Consider the following 21,809-nt stretch of genomic DNA (forward strand, 5'->3'; position numbering starts at 1 on the left):
GCGGCAGACATACACCGATCAGCCACAAGATTAAAACCACTGACAGGAGAAGTGAATAACATTGACCATCGTGTGACAGTTCAGTGTTCTGCTGGGAAACTTCTGGGCATTCATTCATGTGGATGCTACTTAGACATGTAGCACCCACCTAGACCAGACCAGGCACCCCCACCCCATAGCAATGACACTCCTTGATGGCAGCAGCCATCCCCAGCAGGATGCAGCCTGACACAGACACACACACAAAAACACTTTAGGAACAACTAAAAAAAAAAACATGAAGAACAGCACAAGGTGTTGACCTGGCCTCCAAATTCACTAGATCCCAAACTGATCAAGTATCTGTGGGATGATCCACAGAGGCCCCTCCCCTCAAAGGCCCCCCCACTAACAACAGGATACCCTCAGAAGGCCCATGTCCATTCTCTGATGAGTCACCACAAGGGAGACCTGCACAATACTAGGACATAGGTCATAATGTTATGCCTGATCGGTGTAAAATAAGGATTTTTGAGTATGTATATTTTAAGTAAGGCACATTTTGGTCAGAGCAGAGTTGGTTCAGTGCTGTTCCCTAACTGACAACTCATGGATGATTCAAACACCCAAGCAGCACTCTTTATTTTTAACACTTCATGTTCTCAATCGACTGTTTCTCCTGCGTCACAGTCGCCCTGGATCCAGCCAAAGTACGCTTCGCTTGGAAGGCGAAATCAGCCGGTTGATACGAGCTGAAGCTACGGGGTTGCACGTCCACCGCACCGCCAAGTGTTCGTCATCTTCCTCAACTATAGAGCTGAACCTCAAAGTAACGAGGGCCTGACTTTGAGAGAGCTGGGTGAGTACATTAGGAGATGAAACATCTTCATTTCTCTTCTCAATTATACAATTAAACATCCGCTGAAAGCTTGTGTGTAATGTCTGTGGGTTTTGTTTCGGTCATTACATGAAGCGCAGAACTTCCTGGTCGGGCTGTGGGGCTTCACATAAATATGGATTTCTGCAGATGAGGCCGTTTCGCAGTAAACTGCCCCCTTCGCTGTAGATTTCATCCACTAATGGCAGCGCTCTCAAGAGCTGGAAACTAGAAGAAATCTATTTAAAACATAGGCCACAGTATTACACAGTTCGCTAATCCTACTCTGCCGAATGAAGAGGTTTATATAAGACAAACGGAGAGTTCACGCAGCACCGCTGGGGTAGTGATCAGGCTGCAGCCCAGACTCATCAGCCATGTGTTTTCATTCCTGTTTTGCACGTTTTGCAGGGATGTCCTGATTGGTATGGGGGTCATTCCAGGCATTTTTAAAATGATCGGATAGATATCAGGCTCCAGCCAAGTCCGATCTTTTCTAGTTATTTATTTTAGGTGTGCTATAAACCAAAAAACCTCTCTTTGTTGCCTTGAGACAAAGCTGCCAAAAAGAAAACAGAGAAGAAGACTGTGAATGTTTCAGGACAATGTTTTTAGGAGATAAAAAATAAAAAAAATAAATACGTCAAGTCCAAGTTCAGAGAAAGGCTTCACCTAACAAACACTTGAAGGCTGCTTTTAAAAGAAAAGTTTCCTGGAGACAGCGTCAAGGAGAAAAATATTATAGAGAGGGTTAGGGAGTTTATGGCAGCGTTGTATGACCAGAACATTTCTGGAGCAGAGAACACGAGCTACCCTCTCCACACTACATTAACTTTGACAGATATACAGTTGAAAGACACATAAACATTTTTTCCTCACTGTCTGAAGTTAAATCAGACTAAACCTCTCCTCTTTCAGGTCAGTTAGGATTACCAAAATTATTTCTATTTGCTAAATGCCACAATAATGAAAGAGAGAATTTCTTAGAGAATTTTTTATTACTTTCTTACTCAGCCCCCAGTGAGGAAGAAGCCATTACTCCAAAAGCAACATAAAAAAGCCAGATTACAGTTTGCAATGCACACAGGGACGAAGACTTTAATTTGTGGAGACATGTCCTGTGGTCTCATGAAACTAAACCATCGTTACATTTGGAGGAAAACGGGGGAAGCTTGTAACTGTGAAGCATGGGGGAGGTAGCATCATGTTGTGGGGCTGCTTTGCCGCAGGAGGAACGGGTGCACTTCATGAGGAAAGAACATTATGTGGAAATACTGAAGCGACATCTTAAGACATCAGCCAGGAAGTTAAAGCTTGGGGACTCAAGTCATACAGTTTAAAGACAATGCTACCAAATACTAAGGAAATGTACGTAAACTTCTGACTCTGAAGAAAGTAATAAAAAATTCTCTAAGAAATGCTCTCTCTCATTATTGTGGCATTTAGCAAATAGAAATAATTTTCGTAATCCTAACTGACCTAAAACAGGAGAAGTTGAGTCTCATTTAACTTCAGACAGTGAGGGAAAAATATTTGTGTCTTTTAACACAGTGCATGTAAAGATCTGGTTTCAACTGTATGTGTTGGACCTAATACAGTCACATGTGGTCTAGGAGAATACAAGGAAGATAAGAGAAGCCTTTGTGAATCTCCAGGAGGAGGACATTGTGTTTATTCCAGATCAGATCAGGAATCAGATCGGCTGATGCTGAATATTAAAAGATGTGTATCTGATCGGGAGGCGAAACAGTTTGGTCAGGACATCCCTAATGTACAGAATGCAGTTTCATCTTTCTCTCGGTTTCACAGAATGTGAGTCTGCATTTCAGTTTCCACTTTAGAAATAATTTCTTGTTCCCTGGTACTGTAGGTAGACACAGATATAAAAAAAACTGTGTGATGCCATATTTCTTACAAAGAAAGAATGGAAAAACTAAAAGTAATTTCACTTTTAGACAGAAGTCCAAGAACAAATCGAACTCTGAGGGAAACAAACAGTCTTCTGGCTTTTTTGAACCCTCGTCATCAGAGATTGCTGTAAATTCTTAGTTTCGTTTGTAGGAGTACTCCATATATTTAAAACATTTTGCCGCATCGGCTGACGGACCCGTCGATGCGCCGTGAGTCACAAAACACACACAGTAAGAAGATAAGAAGCTGCAGGAAGTCAGAGCTTTGAAAATAACAGCGCTGGCTCTTGGAAACGGTGCGATGATGCAGCCCTCTGGATTCTTGTTTGGAGCGCTGTGTGGGATTTTTGTTCTGCTGCTCTCTCCAGTAACACGCAGGTTTCCACCTGGTGGGATGAGAACAAATGCTAATGGTGTGGAGATGAGCACGGACCTGCAGGCGTTCTCCCCCATTCTGCATGTGAGAAGTTTGTTTGTCTGAAGTGGAACCTGCTCAGGTAGGATACTTCAGGATTTCAGTTGGAAATATTGAACTTTTTGTCCACTACAAATATCCTCAGCATGATTGAAACTATTTTAATTTACATGGACGCTAAATAAAACCTAACCTGATCAGATACATGTGCTTACACGCTCGAAACATCAATTTACTTTTTTGTGCAAGGGGAGTCTGCTGCTGTAGAATTCAGGACAGATTGTGTATTCTTACTTTTACAGTATATATTGGTACTTTTACCCTAAGTTAAAAGAGACCAGAGAATGTCTCTGTTGTGTCATGGATCTGGTGTCTTCCCTCACCTCCTGTCTCTTGTCCTTGTTTTACCTGTAAGTGTGAGTGTGAGTGTTTGGGCGTGGCCATCCAATCAGCACTGCACACCTGAAACCTTTCCAGCTATCAAACCCTGCAGTATATCTACCCTGGACTCCGATCAACTCCTCGCCAGTTTGTGGTGTCTACCTGTGCAGATCATTACCTGTCACCTCTTTCACCAGCTCTCCAGCTCCTCACAGCCCGTCACTTCACCCTTTCTCCTACCTGCCTTCACCTTAATGATCGTGACTGGTCCAAAATGCATTTCCTTGTTCACGTGTCTCAGCTGCAGGAGAAGAAAGTCCTTCACTTACAACATGAGCTGCTCTGTTCCACTCAAGTGCAGAGTGAAACGCAACACAGCGGGTCACTGCCTAGCGTTCTAGTGGTGTAACTGCAGAACAATGCCAACTAGTGATGTGTCGTGTGCAAAAGAGCCGACTCTAAGAAACGATGCTTGATAGTGAATCAAATCGTGTGGGAGCCAGCTCCCCACTATTTTTTTTTCCCTTTTCCTCATTCATCTCTTCTCGAGTGAGGATGAGGGTAGAACTTTGTTTTGATGGACACGCCATGTGGTTATTCACATGTGAGGACTTAGGATCATACCATTATGTGAAAGCAGAGAGGTGGACGGACCGCAAACCTGCACAATATATATATCGTTTGTTTACTGAGTTTGGTTCTGTTTTTGCTTGTGTGGATTTGATTGCATTTGTTCATTCGTTCACACGATTAAAGTTAGTTTTAAACAAAAGTAAGAATCCTTTTGTAAGAGAATAACTGCACAAAATGAGACAATTACTAAGCTTCTCATAAAAACATTGAATCGAAAGGGCCCATCAACACACAAACCACACGTATTTGCAGTGTTGAGCCAAAATATTAGGCTATAAACAATACTAAGTAAAGAGGTGTTTGGAAGCCAAAAGAGCCGGCTCTTCTTTGGGAGCCGTGGCAAAAGAGCCGGCTCTCAGAAAAGAGCCAATCTGCCCATCACTAATATAAAGGATTTACAGCGTAGGCTCCGTATAGACCGGTTGCTTTAGCTTTTGCACACCTTCGTGCAAGATTAAATAGATACCACTTTTCACTACAAAATCTTCAGTTCTGTGCTCTGTTTCTGGGTCTATTTTGCATTGTCGTGTAAGAAGTTGATTAAAAAGCAAATGTTTCGTAGGAAACCCTCAACATTGTTTCCCCACATCATCACAGAGGAGGTCCAGGTCGACCCCAACTGCTCTATGTAACCCTCTTTTGATCTTTAGTTGCACTGCTGCAAAATCACAGATGATCCTGTACTGAGCCATCTCCCTTGGCTTTAGAACAATAGCAACATTGGAACCATCCCCTCTCTGTCACAGTGGGTCTCAGTACAAGCTCTTTGCAAAAACACCTGGCGTCCACTGAGGAAGGGAATCCCTGTGGTGGCTTTTAACGGCACAAGGCCTTGAAGTAGCTTCAAATGATTGTTGCGCAGATGACTCATTTCGGGGGTTTGTGGTCCGAACTGCTGACTTTCATAAAGGGATTGTGGGCATTCGTCAGGCTCACGGGCGGTTACACTTAATCAGTAACCTTTTGTTTGTCATTCATTTAACTTTACATCCACTGAGCTCAGCAGACCGTTTGAAGCAATCTGTATTGAGGGATTTCTTGACCTATTGATGCCCTATTGATATCAGCAAACTAAGATAATAAATAAAACTGGGGAAGGACATGCAGTCAATAATCAGGAAACTGAAACATCCAAGAGAGCGACGAGTGGAAATGACTTTCTTCACGGATGAAGATGGAGGACGGTGCTGCCTAACTCTACACTAATAACAAATCTGAGGAGGTCATTTACGAATTTGTAATCTAAATGAGGCAGTGAAGACACCAGTAATGAGCACAACCTCATCTCAATGCCTGCACTGTCCATCCTCTGGACTCTTGGCAGAGGTTCATAAAAAGGCCACTGCCAGTAATTTAACAAGCACAGATAGGAGAGGAAGATTTATGTGACAGTACAGTTCAATTTACTTCCAGCCAATTAAGAAACAGAGGATTTTTTTTTCCAATAGTGACAGTAGCAGATAGATATCAGAGCCAAAGACGTGCTACAAATGTTTATGATAAAAGTCGAGGATTTAAAGGAAAGCTGATGTGGTTTTTGACTGCTCCTGCTAATACACAGGAGAATACAACACAGACTTACAGTACTAGGCTTCATTATCACGTAACACCTCGGGGCGGCATGAAAGAAGGCAACACTGCTGTGGAACCTCAAAGGTACTGCGCATCAAAGAGAACAGTAAGTGGCAAGAATGGAGCCGCTACGCGTTGACTTCTATCCATCTTCTTGGTGAAATGGCTCAGGATAGATCGCGTGAATACGAAGCAGCACCACCTGGAAGTAACAGAGTTCCGTAGTCAAATGTTTAATCTCGGCAGTCGGAGACGGATGCACTTAGCAGCGGTTGAATTTCTAACGAAGGAGAATAGAAAGCACTGGTTTTATTTGACCCTTCATCCCTCTGTGAATCAGTCATTAGCGACAATTGGACAGCGAGCAATGAAACGTTGTCTAAAGAGATTTTACAGCATTGACAGCAGGTTTTGCAAAAGTCCTCAAAGGGAAAATTCACCTCCAAAATCAAATATAAATGTTTACATACATCTACATGGTTCTGATGTTGTTCTGAGTCTGTCTTCTATTAAGGCAGTGACACACCAAGACGGCAATTGAGCTTTAGCTGGTGTTGGGCAGTCGATAAGCATCTGTGACCCTAGATTTGGCGGCGATTCTGACGTGCACCTCCCCAGAAATGTAACTACGCGATGCAGACCGCAAGAGCCGTGATTGGTCCGCTTGGTAGTAGCATGTTTCTGCTTTAGTATTTTCCTGCTGCTTCTCCATCTCCACAATTTTCGAACTCATTGTTTTGGATCAATGAAGATGGAACACATCAAGGAAACGTTCACTGAAGAGGTTCGGAGATACAAACATTTGTACGACTCGTCTTAGGCTAAATTTCAGCGAAACTTTCAGTCGCCATTGTTGAAAATGAAGCAGGAAGTGGAAACAAAAATGAACCCAACTGGCAAAAAAAGACACAGCGTCTTTGTCCTGCAATACCTTAAAAGAGCCTTGCCTGTTCAGCTTAGAGAAACCAGTAGCGGCAACAAAAATGGCGACGTTCAAAAGACATACAGAAAGTTGAATCTTTGTTTCATGTGAACATTAAAGTAAATTCCAAATATTTTCACATGATCATCACAGTGTATAAACTGCAAACCAACTGATTGCAGGATTCAGGAGAGGCCAGCTCTGTACGACGGTCCGTAGCGCTTCCTTGCCTCACAGCTACTTGTAGCTCATCTGGTTTCTTATTTTTAATGACATATACAGGCTACTGCCACCTGCTGGTACGGAGGGTTATTTCTTTTAAATATATTGGCCCAAGATGGCACTTTAGCCAAAAAAAATACATTTGGAAAAACTAAACAGGAATGTCTCTCTCCAGAAACTGTGACCTGGTTATTCTAGAAAATCCCTGGGTGTCATTTTTATTTAACATCCATTTATACGGCTGATATCTCCAAAACTATCCATTAAAACCATCTGCAAGAGGCCAGAAGAAAAACATTTGATTCTGGGGTGAAATATCCCTTAAACATATTTATCCTAAAAGAGTTTTGCTTAAGCTACTTCACATTCACTTGAAACTAGCCAGCAAATCAAAAGAAAATGTCTATCTTAATGGTGTTTCAGCAGGTTCTTGATGTAAATTCATTAAAAAAAAAAAAAAAAGGTCCATCAACTTTTGGGGGTGATGTGAGGTGAAGCTCCAACTCCTCATTCATTTCCCCGCTCACCATCAAGAGGAGGTTTACAGTCTGTTGAGTAACACCACCCAGATAAAAGTAGAGCACTGCTGCTTGGTGGGGTTGCCAGAGGCAGACGGGTCGTGGATCTTTATGCAAGATGATTTCTTTCTTTTTTTTTTTTTTTTCTGAGACTCAGCTTGCATGCTAAATATGCTCTTAAACCTCCACATGACAATGAAACACCACGCAATGCTGTGAAAGCGCTTGATTTGTAATTCTGTGGTATTAGTTTCAGCTCATCTTTCAAACTGTTTCCTCGGTTAATTGAAAACGGACGCTCAGGAGAGTCACCGCATCTTTTGTCCTCACCCAACCTCCCATCTCCAAAACCATCACTCAGAAAAGCTTCTTTAACTTCATTCAAAGGTCTTCAAAGGAGAATACTGTGTCGTCTTCTGCACCACTAACAGCTGAGGCCTCCCACGTGACCGAGGTGTCTTGATAACTAATTGCTAGAGAATAAGCTGTGGAATTAATGCAGATCATCTTTCTTCTGACCCTCTCAGACCTTTCTTGAATGCCTCTATAGGTCCAAGATTTGTTCTTGTATGGTGGAGATAAAGAATAATAATAATGATCTGACCTGAAATTTAATGACCACATTTATTACTGGTGAACCTTTCCATTTTTGGATGATTCATAGACCCCACTGAGGCCAAAATCTCAATTTAGTGCATGGCATGTGTTTTATAGTCCAGTTCTCCTTTGCTACAATAAAACTCTTATATTCGGAAATTCTGTAAAGTTTTTTATCATCTTTTCAACAACAACAAAAATATCTAATTTGAAATATAAACTGCAGGTTCCACATGCAAACTTAAAACTTCTTCAGTTTGAGACACAGCATCAAAAAGATGAGGTTTTCCAGTAGGTTGATGTCCTTGACGTTTCCTGAACACATGCCTGCTCCATAATGGTTAAACCCGTCTTCATTTAATGATCTTATGACCTTTTCTACAACTTCGCTGACCCACTTCTTGATCCCATTCGGGATTAAAATGCATTACCATGACAGTGTCATTCCTCTGTAACTTTAGTACAGTGCGATAAGAGATTACATACGTAATCTTTAAGCCTACAGTTGTCTAGAGACCATCTGGCAAGACAGACATCCCGCACCCCAAGGATATCGAATCCACTTTAGCAGACGAGAAAGCAATCGCACAATACACCTACAGAAGGAAATCCTCCTGTCTGGCTGGTATTAGTCCAGGTGAGCACTTCAAGTATTTTCAGCCCTCTCTGAGGCCAGACACTGTGGCCTGTACTGTACAACTCATTGAGTTTCCCTCCTACGAGACTGATGGTGAGATACTAAGACGTGGCTTTAAAGAGTCCAAAGAGGCAGGGCAGAGATCCATTATTGATCCAGCTGAGGTGGGATGCAGAAGGTCTGAAAGGACACGAGCTCAGCATCTTCTCAGGGAGTAAGAAGAGGAACTCAGGAGGAAAGTAGGGAAGCATCTCTGGCCAAGAGTGTAACAAGTGTCTGGCTCTGATTTAGCAGAGCAAGACCACAAACACTGCAGAAATGTGTGTAGTACAAGGAGTACACAACTTATTTACTGGAGGTCAGGTGTTGGAGCAACCATTAAAATGATCCTAAGATCAGGCTACCAATTATCTGCAAACACGCAGCTCTTAAATGGGATCCCTGGAGAGGAAAACAAATCTTCCAGCTACACGAGGGCTTCTTTAGGACAGTTATATAATCAGAGAACACAGGGAGAGTGTGAGGAATCACTAATTTCGAGCTATTAACTAAAGTTTCATGGCTGAATCAAGTGGAGGGGGAGATGGGACCTATATGTTAATGATTACAGTAAGAATGTATATTCCAAAAACACAAAACGGATACAGCGTGTGTTGTGCCGTTTACACCAAACTGGGTGTTTAAGCCGAGCAATATGTCCAATATGTGCGTCGTTTTATATTACAAACTGGACCTTCACAGCTACACCGACATCATTTGAACATTATCCAAGCATTATGGACTATAACTAGCTGTAGACGTGAAGCATTAACGTTGTTTCTACGCACTGCAGTTCCTCTAATGGCCACTGGGTGATGGCGACGTTTATATTTGTGTTTTAAACCTGCACTGATCAGATTTGGCCACTAGAGGATGAAATAACAAAAAGAAATCCGACACTGACTTATAAAGTTATCATTTTTGACCATAGACTGTAAAGATGGATGGCTGAACTGCTCTTCAAAAGTGAACCCAAAGCAAGTAGAGCTCCCCCTGGTGGCTGAAAGCAGTATAGGTCATAAGCTCCACCTCCTCCATGTTAGTGGGCGGGACTTGAGCCAAACTAAAACACTAAAATACATGCCAAATATTTTTTTTTTCAAGGATGGTTTCTCACATTTTACACAAGTACTGTGTATAATTCAACAATTCTTTGTAACTACTGGAAGTAGAGCATAGCAGGGCGTAGTATTAATTAAACAAAACCCGAGTGAGTCTGGAGGAAGTGTGGGCGGGGCATCGATAACGTGGCTCCACTTTTGGACCATACTGATCAGACTCCGGTTCGAAACTCGCAACACGGCGCCGCCCGTATCCCTGGGAAAATAGTACCAGTTTGGCTGATGCAAGGAAGTGGGGATGCTTTGTCCATATTTATATACAGTCTATGTACTAATGGGTCACTAAGCAGACATGGAGCAATATTTAATATTTACATCCTCCCTTTTGCACTGACTGGGTCTCCACCAATTACAGAAAAAGTATAATGTTTATGTTTTACTTGTTGCGAACTTCAAAAGAGGTTTACGAATCTCACAGCAACCAGCAATCCTTCTTCAGCCAACCTTCCTCCTGCCAGCACCGAACAGGTGAAATGAAAAAAGAAAAATCGAAGAGATATCGATCCACATTTGTACTGTGGTCGGATCAAGAGCGCTTTTTAATTACACTACTGTACATGTGAATGTGATCGCCATGTGCACTATGCAACTTTACCCGTAATTACAAATGGCAGTCGGGGAGTAACAGCTTGAAAGCTTTGAACTTTCATACTCAGATATTCCTAACGTGGCCTCATTAAACTGCAAACAGCACTCTCATGCTTCGGACCAAAAGGATGCTGAAGAGACGAAAGGCTAAAAATCTAATAACGGTGAACGGAGCTCTCTGTGGACAGAGTGCCCACTCAATGCAGTTGTGGTTAAGTTAGTTAAGTTTTGATTCATCGCCTTGTGTGGGCAGAGAAGTGATGAGACACCGGGATTTAATTTAGGCAAATGGAGTGAGTCTTTGGCTGCTCAGTAATGGAGGATGAAGCTCTTCTCGTTCGCTTTGTGGTTCGCAAACAGGTGGATTTTTTTATTATTATTATTTATATTTCATTTTCATTTAAGAGATCCAGAGCTTCTAAAAGCCCGGCAATATTTAAACACACTCCCTGGACGTGTGCATGCAAAGTGCGACAAACTAAAGCCGAACAACATTTCTCTCCGCCGATGACAGCGCCAGACGCCAAATGGATCTGTGTAATAGCTGGAATTATCATTACATAATGTGCTTAGTGGGATGAAGGGAGGGCAGAGGCAGGAGTTTGGATCTGATGAAGCAGAACTGCTGCTAACTTGAAACACTCAGCGGTTCATGTTGAGAGACAGCGCCAGCAATAATAACCCATAATGTGACCAGGCTGACAATCTGGCCTGCTTTGTTAGTGCTGATTTAGTCACAGGAAAACATGGGACACTACAGTGAGTCATTACTACTGCATGACAGCTTGCAGATAGACTCTTAATAGGATTCTACTGGGCCGGGCATGGCGGTGCTGAATTCACTCTTTACATTGAACCGAGCATTATGAGGCTCAGGGGATGTTTTCAAGTGGATTGATGCAGGCCTCTGTTTTTCAAAAGGTCTGGAAATGGCTTTTTGGTCTGCGAGAGACAACAGATGGCTCGGCGCTTCCTTCTCCTCTGCCCTTAAAGGAGTACACAGTGTTTTTAGGAGATTATCCCACAGGCTGGATACCGAAAGCATTTACACATTACCGCTAAACTCCTCGCTAAGTAGCAGCTCCTTCGGGGAGCTGTTGCTCACCTAAAGGGACTGTGTGTTTGGAAAATGCTGGCGGTTTTTCCTCACTCTGCAGTGTGCCAAATGGTGCCGCGCAATATCGGAGGCACTAATGTGCCACTGACACGTTGATTGTCTGGCTGTCTATTCCCGACTTAGTTTTATAATCCGCAGAAAAGACAATTTTCTGAATGTAAATTGGGAAGGTGCATTGGGAAATATTCATTACTTTTCTCTCACTCCTGACAACCTTGATATTATCAGGGTTTCGTGCACACGTGTCTTCAACTGTTCACTGAGAAGAGTCCGTCGGCTTAAATTACCTCAGTTTTCGTCTCCCTGTTTGTTTTAGAATCAGTTTTGAGTTTCTTTTAATTAACTACAAGGCAGAGCCCCGGAGTACTGCTGAACTTTTAAAAAGCAAAGTTTCTTTAAATCCTGTGTGAGGGGAAAGCACTGCAGCATTAACCTGCGGTCGGAAGTCCTGCTACACTCTTGACTTCGTTTTGATGTAATGATGTACTCTGGTGCACGGGGTGTAGCAGAGCAAGCAACCGGTAGATGCCAGCACATTTGGGACGTCAAGCTTTTTTTCATACATAGATAAATTAAAAGCTACGGTGCAAGCCCCTGCCAAAGGAGAACGCTCGATGCTGATTGAGCTAATCGTCTGTCCATTATCGCATAGAGGGTCACCGGGGAGCTGGAGCCTATCCCAGCTATCATTGGGCAAGAGGCTAACCTAACAAATTTGTTGTTGGTGTGGAGCCCCCATAGAGAAAAACCTACGCAGACACAGGCACAAATTTCCATGCATCTTGCAGTTTTAAAATCGGTTGTTGGGCGGCCATGCGTTTTATGCATAGACTGTAAAAGAAAGTGGACGCCATGACAACTACTGAAGCCAAAGCATGTGAAGCCACACCCCCTTCATGTTAGTGGATGGGATTAGGTACTTTGATAGCATTCCCAGTTACTGTGGGTTAGCTGTCCTGGAGGAACGGGAGTTATGAATGTAACCAAAGTTCTATGAATTCACCATCTCTGCCGCTCACTAGGAATGAAATCAAACCAAGGATGTTTCTGAGAAAGGTTGGCATTCAGAAGAAGGACTGCATTAAAAAAAGCAAGAGGACAAACATGGATCACAACTGATGTGGCTTGGTCTTGTTGGAGAGCACAGAATTTGTGCAATTACTCTTACTGCCAGAAGGGGGAGTTAAACATTCTGCACAGTATCTTTAAATTTAAGGTTTGAATTGCTTTACCAGTCAACTATGGATACATCAGTCTTATTTCTTTCTTTCTGATATAAAAACTAAATACCTCTCTGCAGTAAAACTCGTTTTTGTGAGGAAATATGAGGTAGTATTGCTGTGGTGGTAAAAGCCGAGCTCACGCGGATGCGCCACATCTGGCTGATGCCACTGAAGATCAGTATTAGTGCAGAATACCGATCCAGTGGTTTGAATCGGTGCGGCCCCGCCACGGTCTGACCCTCATTCGACTCAACAACATTTGACAAACACACATCGATAGAATCCTAGACAGCGACACTGCAAATAGAGCAACCAATCAAATGATCAGGCGACCCCGGAACAATTAAACATACTGTAGGAACACTTGAGATAATTTAGAAATACTTTCTTGTTCTCCTCACTCATGGTTAAATGACAACATCACTCTAACTTCTAAGCTAAAGACACGTACTTTCAAATTTATTGGCTTAGCCAGTTTAAGGTTGAAAACGGCATTTAAATTGTATGTTGCTTTCTAACTCCTGCACCGTCCGCCCTTCAACACGTTATCAAAATGAACAAAACACTACAAGACACTAAACAAAATGTTTAGGAGGAAAACAATCAAGGAAGCTTCTGCTGCTGACGATGGAGAAATCTACAAAAGAAGAAATCAGTGCGGCGCTTCCTCCGTTCAAGTAAACCTAGCTGTTGATTACGCTTGTTTTCCGACTGATCGTCATTTTAGAAACTTCTCCCCTGCTCCGACGTACGAGCAAACACAGCAGCTCAACTCTGGAGCTGAGGAGACAGTAGATCTGCCAGAGTGAGACATCTCAGGGGAGACCTGTGTGTGCCTGCAGTACATTACTGACTCCCCCACCACCACCTCCACCTCCACCTCCTCCTCCACCACCATCCTCCAGTCCTGTCAACACATATGGCTCTGAGGCTTATCTCTCAAAAACACAAGAGCCCGCTCTGTCATGTGGGTCACTCCGGCTATTTTTCCAGGCGGCGGCAGGGACAAGGCCCTCTACACCCACTACAAACAATCATTAATTAATGTGGCAGTGATCCGGATGTCCAAATGGCGTTGATTACTCCCGCTTAGCAGGGGAGCCGGGACACTTGGTGGGTGATGCACTTTTCCGTTTCAATTAAAATCAAGGTTGAGTCACAGTGAATCAGAAAATGTTGCCGTTATGCAGATTAGCCAGCAGGTTGTTGGCGAGGATTGAGATGTCCCCGTGTGATTTGGTTCATGAGGGAGAACGCCGCCACGCCGCTCCGCCCTCCCCCCAACTCACCCCCTCCAGAGGAAGCACGCAGTTACTGGATCAAGTCCCTCGGGATCGTGAGGAGCCAATTTAGGGCAGCGTCGGCTCTTTTAAATCACAAACAGGAAGGAGATAGTTACCTCCTTGTGCTCCTGCAACATTGTGAAAGTCTCGAACTTTTTTGACAAGACAAACGGAAGAAGTGTTTACATTCAGATCACAAGCGGTTGACTCTCCGCCGGGAGGGGGAAAATGACATTACCTCAGCGTGTGACTCAAATGTAATGTGAGTCCGAGAACTATCAGATCAGCCTGTGACAAAACGGAAAGATGGCAACACGCACAGTCGCATCTGATCAATCAGAAGAAAGCGTGTTTATAGATGTTATTATTTTTATTCTTCTGAACTCGTTGCCATCCGTAAGAAGCTGTTACGTCTGCCAGACTGATATGATGTTCCCTGCTTTCACACAGCGCCAAAGCGTCAAACAGCCCCGGTTTCATCCCGTCCTTCGGCGAGTCTTTCAACGCTGCAACTTATCGTAAGCGGCGTTGAGGCTTTCACTTCTCTTTTATTAGCGTTCCCTTCCTCTTTGTTTGCTTCACAAGGTCTTGACGTCAGAAACTGAATAGCCACTGAAATCTTTCTGATTTCTCCTCTTTCTGTTTTCATTTTTTTTCCTGCACAAGTGCACGGAGAGTAATTACTGTGGCCTTTGTTGCTTGAGAAGAAACACATTTTTATCCCCTCCATAATCAAAAACAAAAACTTCTGGTTGCGACGCTGCTTCGGCGCTAAATGACCGGACTGGCACCGAACCCTGATGATTATTGTTCATGTTTGGGTGATTTCCAATAAAAATCTGCATTGCAGCTGTGCTGGGAGTGTCCCAGTATGAAGTCACGTCCCTCCATGTGTGTTTATATGCACCGATTCATCACCTGTTTGAGTTTCGGTGCTGCAGTAGTGCTATGTTTTTTCTTTTCTAACTCCCATGGCAGCGGCAGCAGCAGCTCGGGAGTATTTGGGACGTTGCATCAGACCCAAACAGCCTCTTGTTATTCATTTTTTAATTATATATATTTCAGTCCCTACCTTCATCAGAGAGTACTTGAGGCTGGCGACAAGCACACTGATGATTCATATTATGGATAAACCCTCCAATATAGTTTATACATTTTATATTTCTTGATTGTTTGGCCTTTTTTTTTTTGGAACCGGAGTTGACATTGCAATTATCCTGCATCACTGGTGACTCTTCAGGTGATTGCAAAATCATTAAGACGATGCTCCGGCAGATGTTTCTGTCTAATTGCCTTATTAGCAGGGAGGATGGAGAGGAGCTGTGGTTTGAGGTTTGCATAAACTAAACCCGCAGCATGGCTGATTCTCAGCTGACACGTCTTGGAGCTGCACACCAAATCGTCTTTAATGAATTTACGAGAAGACGCACGCCGCAACCGCCTCATCGGATCCATACATGGCTATCCAGTCTGTCCAACGTCGATGAAATACACTATATTGCCAAAAGTACTGGCTCATCTGCCTTCACACGCATATGGACTAAAGTGACATCCCATTCTTAATCCATAGGGTTTAATATGATGTCGGCCCACACTTTGCAGCTAGAACAGCTTTAACTCTTCTGGGAAGAAGAGGCGTTAGACACACAAGGTTTAGGAGTGTGTTTATGGGAATTTTCGACCATTATTCCAGAAGCACATTTGTGAGGCCTTCGCTCTAATTCATCCCAAAGGTGTTCTGTCGGGTTGAGGTCAGGACTCCGTGCAGGCCACAGTGCAGTCAGACAAGTACCGTTCTCCTGGCAACCACCAAACCCAGATTCATCCATCAGATTACCAGATGGAGAAGCGTGATTCATCACTCCAGAGAACACGTCTCCACTGCTCTAGAGTCCAGTGGCTTTACACCACTGCATCTGACGCTTTGCATTTCACTTGGTGATGTATGGCTTGGATGCAGCTGCTCGGCCATGGAAACCAATTCCATGAAGCTCTCTACTATTCTTGAGCTAATCTGAAGCCCACATGAAGTTTGGAGGTCTGTAGAGATTGACTCTGCAGAAAGTTGGTTACCTCCTCAGCATCCACTGACCCCGCTCTGTCATTTTACGTGGCCTGATGCTTTGTTATAATACCACTGACAGTTGACTGTGGAATATTTCACGACTGGACTTGTTGCACAGGTCTCATCCTATCACAGTACCACGCTGGAATTCACTGAGCTCCTGAGAGCGACCCATTCTTTCACAAATGTTTGTAGAAGCAGTCTGAATGTCTAGGTGCTTGATTTTATACACCAATGGCCATGGAAGTGATTGGTACACATACTTTTGGCAATATAGTGTAGCTAAGAATCTCTGCAGCCAAGAAGCATTAGAGATGCGAACTATCCAGATGTTTTAAAAGTCTTTTCAACTTTAAGACATTAGTATGCCTTGATCTAAATCATTGGACAGTTTATCCTGCTGCTTCCTTAATGTCTCTGGAGCTGAGGAATTGGAAACAATTGGAGATAATGGTGCACAATTTCCCACAGTCCCAAACGCATTCACAGTGTTGCACTTGAATACCAAAAGTGTTAAAAAAAAAAAAAGAAAAAGAAAAAGACCTTTTGAAGGAGAAGAGAAACCTGCCTACTTTTACACCTCCGCACATCCAACCGATCGCTGAGTAAAGTGGGCACGATTTGCCTCATTGGCGAATTCTGGATTGCGCCGTCAGAAAGGTGTTTTCGAGTGCTTTTAGCGGACTTGGCAAACACTTTGTTTTACTACTCCCCAATCACAGCCACTTCAGAATGTGGTATTCGGCCACTAATAGGAGTCAGTGCTAAGTAGACGGCCCTCTGCTGTCTTAATGGACGAGGAAGGTTATAGCAAACGGTCATGGTCACGTAGAAGGTACACGATGGCGTTACTTCTGGAGTCACACACCCAGAATGGACTAATGCATAAACTCTGTGTAGTAATTTGAAATAAACTGGTTGAAAGGTGCCTCACAGCCGGAAGGTTCTGGGTTCTAATCTGTGTGGAGTTTGCATGTTCTCCCTGTGTCTGTGTGGGTTCTCTCCAGGTTCTCCAGCTTCCTCCCACCGTCCAAAGACCTGCTCGTCTCTCTGTGTTAGCCCTGTGATGGACTGGAGACCTGTCCAAGGTATACCCCGCCTCTCGCCCAACGACAGCTGGGAAAGCCCCCCCCCCCCACGTGACCCTTCACAGGACACGGACAGTTACAGCAGATGAATGAATGAATGGTTGAAAAGCTACACACATAGCTGCTGTTTGTGTTTGTTAGAGCACTATTAGCCACGCCCTCGACGGCGTCAAACACAAAAAACGAGAACATTTCTAATCTCTGCCTTGCAACAGCTGCAAACAAAAGACTGAAACCCCTATCAGAAAGTCGGATCTGAGCACAAAACTCATTTCTCTCTCTCTCTAACAGAGGGCTGCTCTCTCAGATTATGTCTCTCTCTTTTTTTCCCCTGCAGAGTGAAATCCCTGTTGCTTGGCGAAGGTCATGGAGCAACATCTGCCAGGCCTGACCTGCCTCCTCTTCTCTCCATCACCCCCCAACCCCCACCTCTATTCCCATTCCTCCTTCTGTCCAGTTCTGGATTAGAGCCGGCCTAAACCCCCCCCCACCACCCCACCCAACCAACCAGCATGCCGCTGTGGCACGGATTAACTCTCACAGAAGCTGCACTGATGTCACACATTAACCTGCAATCACAAGTCTCTTGTGCAGAGGACACTCATCTCAAACCTCCAGCAAACACTAGCTAGAGTTCGATACAAACATGCCGGGGAGCGTTGTTTGCCCTCTTTTCGTGAGAGCAACATGTTATCAGAGGGAGCAGAGCTGAGCAGAGCCTTCGCTGTTTCGCAGACAGATTCCAGTGTTCGGGAAAAAAATAAATAAATAAAAAAGCAGGTAGCAACAGCTTTTATTTTGGCAGTTCAATTACTCAGTAACGCAGACTGTCGTATTATCTTTTTGTCAAGATGTTTGCCTGGAGCCAAAATGGTTTTGCAGGATGTAGGAATCTTGCTCCACGTCTCCGTCTCGCAGCAGCTCGCCGCACGTTATTAATTCCCATTATTATTCAGCCACTCAAACCTGCTAGATTAAAGAAATGACATTCAACAAAAGCTTCCTCAGAGGAGCCTCCCCTCGGTGATGGAGACAGATATGAAAACACACACACACATCTTTGTGCACCAACACAAAAAACAGACAGACAGACAATATGGTCACACAACTGGAACTTGCCCGCCTCGCCACCAGTCAGCACAGGATGAAGATGAGCTTACAGATGCGGTCAGACTCCACTGAGCGCAAAACTGCGACTAATTTGAGGCTTCACCAAGAAGCCATGAATCATTCAGCCCGGTGAGACTGATCGACAGTATAGAGAGAAAGCCCCCCGTAGACAACGAGGAAAGCTGGGGAAGAAGAGAAAGAATAGGAGGAGGAGGAGGAGGAAGGGGGGAGCTGTGTTCTTTGCAGCAGCAACAGTTGGCTGTGTGTCGACTGAGAGGAAAAGAGTTATCTGCAGCACGGAGACGCACAACATGCACGCACATACGCCAGGCGGCTGGAGACAGAAAGAGATGGACAGGGGAGACGAGGGAAGGAAAAGGTGACAGATAAAGCCACAAAGCCAAAAGGCTGGAGGGATGCCTGGCAACCGGTGGCAAAGACGGAGATGCCGTAATGAGAGGGAGGGAGAGGGGGGAACTGAAAGAGACATGTTGGACGGTAAACAGTGGGATGGAGGGTTGGAAATCATCACTCACTGGAGTCATCCGAGTCGTAGCCCTCCACATCTGGCTCCTCGTCCCTCTTGACGGCCTGCAGGGGGGCGGAGGCTCCGGCGCAAGCCCGGTCCGGGTTATCCTCATTCGGGCGGTCACTTTCAGCAGCGGCGGCGGTCGCGGAGGCAGCGGCCGAGGGGGCGGAGAGGGCAGAGCGCAGGGGCCCAACGTGGCCCGCCGCCTGGTGGGGCGCAGCGGGGGGGAGACCCCGCGGGTAACGGGGGAAGTAGTCGGAGATCTGCTTGATGGGCTGGATGGGGCCGGGGCACACGTCAATGGCCATGTGCTCCTGGATGCTGATGGTGGGTTTCTCGCCTTTGCGTTGTGTCATGCATGCGGTCCAGCCCGGAGCCTACTCCCCAAAACCAAACAAAAACTGAGAAAAGAAAAAAAAAAAAAAGAATACAAACAGACCCAGACCCCCCTTCTCCTCCACCTCCACCTCCTCCTCCTCCTCCTCTTTTTGCTTCTCTGGGGAAAAAAAGGTGTTGTCCTGGGTGGGTGCTGACGGGCGCACGGGTCCAGGTGATCTGTGGATGTCACCACGATGGTCTACATGGAGTTGTGGAGGCTGCTGCTGCTGCTGCTCCTGCTTCGTCTACCGGTGCTGTCCTCAGACCCAGACCATGCTGTCTGACAGCCTCACACACACTACTACCTACTCTCCCGCTCTCTCCTCTTCCTATACCCCCACACTCTGCCCACGTCTGCGCTGCCTATCTAAGAGAGAGAGAGAGAGGGAGAGAGAGAGCAGAGAGAGTGGTGTGTGTGTGTGTGTGTGTGAGGGAGTGTGAGGGAAGGGATTAGAGAGGAAGGAGGGAGGGATCAGCTGATGTCACTGCCTAGCAACTGAGCGGTAAACAGGAACCGTCGGCCGAGGTGCTTAATTATGATATTAACCCCATCCATCTGTCAGTGGGAGGGAAGATGCCGAGCCATGCCAGACTCTCCACTCTCTGTGTGTGTGTGTGTGTGTGTGTGTCCTTGAGTGTGTGGGTGTGTTTGTGTACCTCTGGCGCAATGATAACCTGGACAATGAGCCATGAATTGATGCTTTGTGATTTTACGTCCAGGATGTTTTCGCCCTGAGATGAGTTGCACGCGCTCTTTCGCTCCGACAGGCGTGCGAACGAAAGAATTGGTTTCAGGTTAATTCTCCGAAAATGTCAAAGAAGAAAATATAAATGTGTGTGTGTTGTTGTGAGTCAAACAACAGTGGGTAAATAAGAGGCCAAAGAATAAAATATCCCAGCTAATTCCACCCCTGCTCGCCACCACTCCCTCATTTTAATTCTTTCACTCCCTTTGTACGCCAGTTACACACACACACCTCAATCCAGTCTTTGATTCATGCACACTTGCCCGTCTAAACGCTCAAACCCGTTTCCACTTCCCACTGTACCAATTACGCACCCTGATGTTATCACACGTTTCTTAATTGCTCACCATCTGTCGCAATTTTGTCGGGTGGCGGCGTAAACCTGCGCACTTTCTCCGGTTCAGCGGATCCAGTCGACGTCGCGTCGTGCAGCGACGAGGCCCGGGAAAGGTGAGATCGTTTTGTGAAATTACACCTGTCCTCCTGCTAAGCCCAGACGAGTCCCTGAATTGGCTGATTGACGGTCTTACAGGGCTGCATAGAAAGAGCAGAATGCACCACAAAAGCGCAACGTTTAACCCGGCCTCCTCGAAGCGTGTTGGCGACCGTCGCTCAGGAGAAGCTCTCCCTGCAGATTTAACCAAGAACCTCTAACCTCTGCAGCGGCTGTGTCTTCACCCATTCACAAACAGAGAAAATGTGTCTGAACAGAGGATGTAGCACCCTCTTGTGTTGGCAACTAATTATAGCTTAATATATGTCCTGATAGTGTGTAGGTCTCCCTTGTGCCTCCAAATCAGTTCTGACGGTCTGGCAACAGAATGTTGTTAGTGGTGGGGCCTTTAAGGGGAGGGGCCTCTGTGGATCATCCCACAGATACTTGATCAGTTTGGGATCTAGTGAATTTGGAGGCCAGGTCAACACCTTGTGCTGTTCTTCATGTTTTTTTTTTTTAGTTGTTCCTAAAGTGTTTTTGTGTGTGTGTCTGTGTCAGGCTGCATCCTGCTGGGCATGGCTGCTGCCATCAAGGAGTGTCATTGCTATGGGGTGGGGGTGCCGGGTCTGGTCTAGGTGGGTGCTACATGTCTAAGTAACATCCACACCAATGAATGCCAGGTCCAGAAGTTTCCCAGCAGAAAAATGTTAAAGTGTTAAAAGACTGTACTGATCAGACTCTGGCTCCAAAGTCGCAAGGTGGCGGCCAATGCAAGGAAGTGGTGACGTGTCGTCCATATTTATATACAGTCTATGGTCTGTAACCTACAGATGTTGTTTTCTTCTCCGTTTAGTAAATGTGCATCCTTGCCTTTAAAGGTAAAAGGTTAAAGATAAAAAGTCTTGTCCCTTTTTTTAAGTTTCTGAGGTATAGACTCCAGGCAGGAGGTCTTACTTTCTGAAGATATCTTGCAGAGCTGTGTGTCAACTAGTCTTTGATAACAGGGAAGACTATAACGGTTTGCATTATGGTTTCCTCTGCAAGAGACTGCTAGATTTCTGTCATACTGGCATTTCCTAGAATAAGAAACACTTTATCGGCAGCAAATTCAAAGACAGTTCCCGGTTAATATGAGGTTTTATTTGCTCCACAAGATCCTTTCAGCTGTTTTCTATTCATTATCCATTCTACAAGCCGGCAGAGTGCATCGTCTGTGTGTCGGGAAGCAGCAAAGGATGTATAAAATCACCGCCATGGATGAGATTTTACTGTTTTTACTTTAGATCTCTCTCTTCCTGTGCCATCTGAACAGGTGGCCTCCACTACGTCCTCCTCGACTGAAAGGTGTCCCCGCGTGAAACGCAGTGAGGATTTCCCGACGACAATTCTGACAAATTTTCACAATTCAAAAAATGAAATAAAA

The 21,809-nt window shown here is 44.8% G+C and overlaps 1 protein-coding gene across 1 annotated transcript in view; it reads right to left on the reverse strand.

The window, feature by feature from the left end:
- Positions 1 to 19,182, reverse strand: part of doc2b (double C2-like domains, beta) — a gene marked incomplete at both ends in the record, with an annotated part of 136,448 nt that extends 117,266 nt beyond the window's left edge. Inside the window, one exon of the mRNA XM_084564241.1 lies at positions 18,834 to 19,182. Coding sequence (XP_084420367.1) covers positions 18,834 to 19,182 — 349 coding nt within the window. The remainder of the gene's footprint in view (positions 1 to 18,833) is intronic.
- Positions 19,183 to 21,809: the final 2,627 nt, after the last annotated feature.

This window comes from Chelon labrosus (assembly GCF_963514085.1).
Source record: "Chelon labrosus genome assembly, chromosome: 17".
Classification (NCBI taxonomy): Eukaryota; Metazoa; Chordata; class Actinopteri; order Mugiliformes; family Mugilidae; genus Chelon; species Chelon labrosus.